The 7,881-nt window shown below is 57.3% G+C and overlaps 1 protein-coding gene across 1 annotated transcript; it reads right to left on the bottom strand.

Moving 5' to 3' along the window:
• Window positions 1-285: 285 nt before the first annotated feature.
• KAT2A (K(lysine) acetyltransferase 2A) lies at window positions 286-7,876 on the bottom strand (the record flags this gene model as incomplete). The annotated part of the gene is made up of 17 exons (XM_014547190.1): window positions 286-981; window positions 1,091-1,175; window positions 1,312-1,375; window positions 1,455-1,491; window positions 1,582-1,696; window positions 1,921-2,064; window positions 2,474-2,584; window positions 4,208-4,334; window positions 4,544-4,752; window positions 4,843-4,979; window positions 5,064-5,174; window positions 5,386-5,492; window positions 6,250-6,441; window positions 6,523-6,704; window positions 6,978-7,067; window positions 7,175-7,320; window positions 7,660-7,876. Coding segments are annotated over 17 exons (2,268 nt in total), but the record flags the coding sequence as incomplete, so codon positions are not given.
• Window positions 7,877-7,881: the final 5 nt, after the last annotated feature.

Here is a 7,881-nt window from a genome sequence, read left to right as displayed (position 1 = left end):
GGAATCAGCTGAAACCATGTCACCCAGGCAAAGGCAGCCCCGGGGAGATTTGGACCCTGCCGTCCAGGCACCCAGACCAGCAGGCACCCGGACCAGGAACAGCCGGGAGCAGGGAGAAGGGGAGGCTGCAGCCAGGCAGGCCCTGGGGCATGGGACTGGGCATGAGGCCTGCTGGGGAGGGGTCCTCAGCACAACCTGAGCTTAATGGGCTCCAGTTTGCGGGAGGTACTGGCAGGAACAGGTCAGCCTGCTAAGGCCTGCGATGCTACTGAAGAAACAATCACACAGAGAAAAAAAAAGAGCTTTATTGATCCCTCCAAGGGATTAATGCCAGGAAACAAATGGTCCCCATGTCCCCCACCCCTGGGGGACAGACAGAACACAACAGTGCAGGGCAAGGCATGGCCCCTCCAGTCCGGGTTGAACTTCCAAACCCTGGAGCCCCCTCATTCAAGCTAAAATTGTCAGTCCTGCCCTTGAGGAGACATGTGGCCCAGGCCAGGCCTCTAATAAGACACCACAGCTCTGTGGGGACCAGGTTTATGCTCTGGCCACCAGCCACTGCAGAGGCGCCAGGCCACACCCAGGAGACCGCTCCCAAAGTCAATCACAATGAAGGGGGGGCAGGGCTGAGGCTTGGGGTGCGCAAGGGCCCAGAAAGGACTGCAGGGTCAGGGGCTGGAGTGTCTCGAGCTGAGAGGGACCTGGGCACCAGGGCCTCCCGAGCGATCAGAGCAGAACCTGAGGTGGAGACATTCAAGGTTGAGGCTGTGGCCCAAGGCTGGGACTACTTGTCAATGAGCCCTCCCTCCTTGAGCTTAAAGTAGAAGAACTTCTCCAGGGCACTGGCGCAGCGGCAGTACTCGCTGTCTGGGGGGTTGTACTCGCGGCAGTTGGCGATGACCCGCTGCAGGTCAGCCACAAAGAGCTTTCGGGTCACGTAGTAGCGGCTGCGCAGCCGCTCCGTCATGGTCTTCAGGTCTGGGCAGCAGGACAGAGGGCAGGTCAAAGGGGCTGTGTGGCCGAGTGAAGGCAGGAGCAGGATTTGCGGGTGGAAGTGGAAGGAAGGGGTCGGGTAGAGCATCCTCACCAATGGGGAAGCGGATGACCTCATAGTAGTCAGGGGCCTCTGACTTCTTCACAGGCTCCATGAAGGGCCAGGCACTGGGGTGTGACTAGAGAGGAGAGTTGAGCTGGGACCAGGGTCACTGTGGCCCATGCCCAGCTCATGACAGCCGCCCACCCCACACTGGGTCATAAAGCCACAGCCACTGGCACAGGGACCCCCAGAAGGGAGCCTGGTCTCCCCACCTTGATCTGGGCCAGCAGGTTTTTGAGGGTTGTGTAGAGCTGGTCAGGGTCCTTCAGCTCCTTCCTGGGGCGATAGATGTCAAGTCTGAGGCTCCTGGTCCCTCTGCCTCCCCCAACACCCTGTCCCTCCACACAACACTCACCCCTTCTCCTTCCCCAGTGGTTTCCAGCCCGTCTCTCCTGCAAAGCGGGGGGTGCGGAGAACGTCTCTAAGAATGCCCGTCCGCACGCCAAGCAGCGCACCCCTCCCGCACCCAGAGCCCCGCTTACGAATGCCAGGGACACTCTCCACAGGAATCTGCCTCACACCTTCCTTGAAGCAGCTGAGCCCGGGGTAGACCTTTCGGATCTGGGCCTGTTTGCGCTCAATCAGCTTCTTGATGATCTGAGGAAGGAGGGGTCTGAGGGGCCAATTCCAGCGCCAGCCACTACCCTCCCAGGCCAGTCAGAGGCCCCGTCCTGAATCCAGGTGCCTCTCCTCCTAACTTTCCCAAGAGGCAGAGCAAGAACCAAGATCCTGGCCCTACCTCATGCATGGACATGTGGTACACATGCTCATCCCACACACGTGCTCACCCCCACGAGCACATTCCACAAAAAGCACACAACCTCCTTCTGCTTCTTGATGATGTGGGAGAGCTCCGTGTAGGGGATGCGGGGGTTCAGCTCACACTCCATCAGTGTCGCCCCCTCGTAGTCCTTGATGTAACCCAGGTAGCGGCTCTTGGGCACCTTGATATCCTTGGAGAAGCCCTAGGGAGTGGGAGACACAACCCCACCCATCGGCAACACTTTTCCAATTTAATGGCCCCTCTCCCAGGAGCACTAAGGGCAGCTGCATGCCATGTCCCCTCTCTCCAGCTCCCGAATCCCCTCCGATAGTGCCCAGCACAGTGCTCTGCACTTTGAAAGCTCAATCTGTCCCTGGAAAGATTCTAGGTCAGCCCCCTTCCAACTCACCCCCAAGAGCCTCCCAATTCTGCCGGTTACCCTACTGCCCTCCAAGTCCTATTCACAGGGGCGGCAGGAAGGAGATCCCTGCAGATATTAGATGGAACAGGGGCCTGAAGCGACTCCCACTCCATCCACACCAGGGGGCGAGACGGAATGACTCCTGCCCCAGGTGGCCGGCAAGTGTGGGGTGGGGTGAGGCGAGGGTCACCTGCTTTTTGAAGTAGCCGATGGCATACTCGTCAGCGTACGTGAGGAAGTAGAGGATGTTGTGTTTGATGTGATACTCCTTCAGGTGGTTCATCAGGTGAGTCCCATAGCCCTGCAGGGGAGGGAGCAGGGCTTACCAGGGGGAGGGGGCAGGCCTGGTGCTGGACAGACCTCAGAAGGGCCCAGGGCGGAGGAAGCAGATTGAAAGGAGGAGGGGATACCAGGGGATCCAAGGCAGGTAGTAGGAAAGGCAACCAGTAGAGGAAGGGAGGTTATAACGAGAAAACTGAAGGACACTGGATTTCTAGGCACTTGCTCTAAGTCAGGTGATCAAGTCTCAAGTCATGAGGTAGGTACTGCGGCCAACTTACAGAAGGAAAATTGAAACTCAGCTACATGAGAAAATTTGTACAAGGTCAGGCTGCCAGGCATGGCAGGGCTAGGAGCCAAACCCAGTCAGGAAGCTGCTATCCACAGGCTACTAGTTCCTGGTCCCCGGCCTCAGAATCGAGAAGGGGAATACCAAGGGCCCTGCTTGCCACAGCACATGAACCCTGCAGAGACACTGACTCCCACACGTGTCAGGACCACGGAGGCACCACACAGAGCTGGGGTCTGTAAAAAGGAGAACCAGGGGCCCTACTAGTGGGTCTGTTGTGATCATGAGAGGCTGGAAGCCAGGACTATCACCCAGCACAGGGCTACTACAAAAATTAACTCCCCGATGTATGTAAACATTCTTGTGATGACAACATTTCAGGTCCATTTAAAAATGTTACTGCCCTAATTGGTTTGGCTTAACTCCCCGATGTATGTAAACATTCTTGTGATGACATTTCAGGTCCATTTAAAAATATTACTGCCCTAATTGGTTTGGCTCAGTGACTAGAGCGTCGGCCTGTGGAATGAAGGGTCCCAGGTTCGATTCTAGTCAAGGGCACATGCCCGGGTTGCGGACTCTATCCCCAGTGGGGGGTGTGCACAAGACAGCTGATCAATGATTCTCTGTCATCACTGATGTTTCTATCTCTCTCTCCCTTCCTCTCTGAAATCAATAAAAATATATTAAAAATAGATATATAAATAAAAAATAAAACTGTTACTGATTCTGCCCTGGTCAGGTGGCTCAGTTGGAGCATCGTCCCATACACCAAAAGGTTGGGGGTTCAATTCCCGGTCAGGGCACATACCTAGGTTACAGGTTCGACCCCCTCTCTCAAATTAATAAAAACATATCCTTGGGTGGAGGATTAAAAAGAAAAGTGTGACTGATTCTCAGGATCCATTTGTCAACAGGTGTTTTCTTTCTTTCTTTTTTATCCTGAGGATTTTTTCCCATTGATTTTTTCAGAGAGTGGAAGGGAGAGGGGAGGGAGGGAGACAGGAGAGAGAAACATGGATGTGAAAGAGACACATTGATTGGTCGCCTCCCTCGCACACACCCTGAATAGGGGCAGGAACAAACCCGCAACCCAGATATGTGCCCCTGACCAGGAATCTAATGCGAGACCCTCTACTGCGTGGGCTGACACTCTAACCACAGAGCGGAGTGAGCTAGGGCAACAGGTTATTTTCTTACTCCACCGTTATCAGAGCACAAGCGCCACCTTGTGGGGAACTGAGGAACTGTTTGGCCACTAAAAGAAGTGTTGGGGGCGGCTGCACCACCACATCCTCTACTCTGATCTGGTCTGAACTCAGAAGGCAGGGGCAGGGGCTGGGGGCATGCACCCACCTTGACCTGCTCATTTGAGGTGACAGCACAGAAGACAATCTCCGTGAAGCCCTGGGTGGGAAACATGCGGAAGCAGATCCCACCGATGACGCGCCCGTCCTTGATCAGGGCCAGAGTCTTGTGCTTCCTGAGGGGAGAGGGGACAGGTCACGCTCCCTACCTGCCCCCCAATGCTCCTCAGGTCCCCACAGCCGTGGAGGGCTGAGCTGTATTCAGGGCTGGGAACCGAGGAGGAAGAACCAGAGGCTGGAGGAAGAGGCCTAGGGAGGGGTGTGGAGGCCAAGGACAGGCGCCCGGATGTGGTGCCCTGGGGTGGGGGCTCTCCTGGGGACGCACGGGTCGAAGACGAGGCGGGCGATATACTCCTTGGGCATGCGTGGCAGCTGATGGGAGAAGACATTCTGCAGCCCCACGAGCCAGAGCAACACCCGCCGGTTGGCCTTGGGTGTCAGCGAGTTGCCGATGACGTGGAATTCGATGATGCCGCGGCGCTCCTCCAGGCGGGCTGTCTCGTCCCGGGCTGCATTGGCTGACAGGAGGCTCGTCTGGGCACCAGAAAAGGGGCAGTGAGCAAGGACCTCAGGGCCACCAGGGCTGCTCTCCACCCCTGCTGGCCAGCAAGCCAGGCCGCCTACCTCGGGCCCCAGCATGGCAGCAGGGTCAGTGATGGTGAGCATGACCTCGTTGACCAGCTCCATGGGGATGTCGCCCATCACACGGAGCCGCTTGGCGTCCTCCAGGGTCAGGTTCTCTGGGAGCTTCCTCTTCTCACCTGCTGGGGAGGCCGGCAAGGTCTTCCAGGGGTAGGCAGAGAGGCTGGGGGAGGGCTGAGTGGGTGTCAGCGTCAAGTACCCACCTGGCATGGGCTCAGCACCTCCAGAATCCAGACTCAAGGAGCTATTGCTGCCCCCACCCATGGTGGGGCTGAAGATGGGGGCGCTGGGAACGACGGCTGCACTGACTGCAGCTGAGAGAGACAGGAGAGTCGGGGGGGGGGGGTTTCCAAAGGTGTTGGTGGGTCCTAAAAGGGGATCTGGACCCTCCAACCCCCAGTGGAGCCCTCCTGCATTTTTCCCTCCTGCTCTTCGAAGCCCCTCTTCCACAGCGGGGGGCGGGGTCACCTGAGCTCAGCCAGGAAGGCCAGGCAGAGATCTTGTAAAACCTGCTGTGGCACATACCTGGCCGGGGCACCAGCTGGGTCCCCTCCGAGGGTGGCATGGTGAAGCCTGACTCCCAGATCGGAGAGTTTGCCCCGTAGATCTCCTCCTCCAGCATGGACAGGAATCTGTGGGAGGGTACAGTCTGTCCCACAAGTCTAACCAAGGGAGCAGCCTGGGCCAGACACCAGGGGGGCTGGAGGTGGGTCAGAGAGACCGACCCTCTTCTCAGGAACTGGGAGCCTAGGAACAGAGACAACCTCTGCCTTCGGACCAGGAGGAGGTACAGTCCCCTGCCTCCTGGGAGACCCCAGCTGAAGGTAGGAGGACAGGACAAATCCAGGACAGAGACCAGAGGCCCAGTTTGCCATCGTGTACAGAAGAGGGAGGCAGGGTCTGAACGGATGCCACTCTGTACTGTGTGACCAGGCCGGGCACCAAATCACCCTGGGCCTCAGTATCAAAATGGGGGTCAGAACCCACCCCCTCCTGCCACCTTACTCCCACCTGGTGGCAGAAGGGACACTGGAGGTTCTGGATTAGTCAGTAAAGGCTTCCTGAACTGGAAAGCTATGAGCAGGGTTAAAATAGGCCCCGTGGGAAATAACTGGTATAAGACATATACCAACTGTAGACACCAGGGGTGCGGGCAGGGGTAGTGTTAGCACTCGGGCCATGTATCTGCCATCCCCTGACGAGTACAAAAGGCAAATGCTAACAAGTTGCGTCTGGGCCGTGGGCAAGTCGGCCAGATAGACGCCCAGATCCCAGAAGGCTTATGGAGGGAGAGGAGGGACCAATCCAGGAAGCCTTCCTGGAAAAAAGGGGACAACAGGGAGGATGTGAACTTGGGGCACAATCCTGATAGGCCAGAAGGAGCCTTACTTGGGGAAGTGGGTGAGGATGAGGGTCCTTTTCTCGGGCACCAGCTTGTCCTTCTCCACCCGAAACTTCTCTAGCAGCTGCCGCCGGGTGACGGTGAAGATGGAGCGAAGCAGGCTTCGCCCAAAGACGTGAGTGGTCTCGTAGCGGGGGAGGCTATCGCAGCTCTGGGGCACGTGGCAGTAACAGAGCCATCTGCGGAAAGTGGGGAGGTGATGAGAGCGGAAACCGCTGAGCCTACGAGCGTCTCCCCGTGCTGTTCCTGGCTGGGCCTACCTGGTGTAATTGACCTTGTAGGTAGCCACGTCCTCAGCCTGAGACCTCTGCCGAAATTGAGCAGGTGTCTCAAGCTTCCAGTAGTTAAGGCAGAGCAAGAACATCTTCGAGAGCTCGAACATTGTCTGCCGCTCCCGGGGAGCCAGATGACTGAACTTGTACTGCACAAAGTTTAGCACACCCTGAGAAGGGGTGGGAGGGGGGACAAAACCAGGAAGGAGGTGTGAGCAGCCAGCATGGGCTTCCTGTCCAAAACTAGGGGTTTGCTGAGGGCAGGGGCAAGGCTCTCCTCTCATTCCGAGGCTCTCTGTGAAGAGACACTATGCCCCCTCATGACCCCTATGCACACACTGAGGTTAGCACAAAACATCCTCCCTTCCTGGAACCTCTCCCCTGTTCCGTCTCCTCACTCCTCCAAGATGCCCCCAATTCTCTTGCCCCCTTCTTCATCCCACCTGCTCAATATTAGGCTTCTCAAATGGGGGGCTGCCCAAAGACCCCTCCACCACCGGCCGGGTCATCTGCAGGATGCATTTCCGAAGGAGCTGGAGGAAGAGGAAGAGGGAGGGGCAGAGGTCAGCAGAGATCAAGAGCTGCAGACCCACCGGCCTCCACACCTTTGCTCACTCACTTGCACGTGGAGAAAGCTCACCTTGAAGAGGTAGAAATAGACCTGCTTGGTGTCTGTGTCTTCCTCCTTGTGAACAGACATGAACAGATTCTCCACATCCACCACCATCCCCAGCAGCCGGTTAATCTCCTCCTCTGACACATTCTCCAGGTGGGACACATGGTCCGCTGCAAGAACAGGTGGTAGAGTTGGGGGAAATGGACAGAAGAGATCAACAGGACGTCCGGCCCATCTTCATCACCAGCCAAGATACACCCCGGTCCCTCTCTGACCGGAAACGAGACTGACTATTCCTGTGTCAGCCCCTGGGTGGCCCCTTGTATTTCTGTATTGGCAGATTTCCTTTCTCCTCCTTTGGGGCATACACCCTCCCCACCCAATCCCTCCTTAGAAGGCACCCTTGGTTTTTAAAAGATGAAGCTCTGTGGCACTTAAGCCACCCTGCCCAAGCAGGAGCCAGCACCTGCTTCTCCCCCGCCCAGCTCCAAGGGCACTGCCTGCCTTACCCAAGGGGTGCTCACAGCTGCGGCACAGCTCACTCAGGTTGGCAGCTGGCTGCTGCAGGTCCATGCGGGGTGCGGTGGGGGGCTTGGGGTTTTTCCAGCCATTACACTTGCAGGTCTCATTGGCCTGGAGGCAGAAGGATCCGTCAAAAAGCCTGTCTGTATCCCAGGGACGGACGAGGAGCCTCTCCCCAGCCAGAGCTTCGCTTCCATTGCCACCCAAGT

Source organism: Myotis brandtii, unplaced genomic scaffold (genome assembly GCF_000412655.1).
Source record: "Myotis brandtii unplaced genomic scaffold, ASM41265v1 scaffold469, whole genome shotgun sequence".
NCBI classification, from domain to species: domain Eukaryota; kingdom Metazoa; phylum Chordata; class Mammalia; order Chiroptera; family Vespertilionidae; genus Myotis; species Myotis brandtii.
The sequence above is the reverse complement of the archived record's forward strand: the minus strand, read 5'-3'. Positions and strand labels throughout refer to the sequence as shown.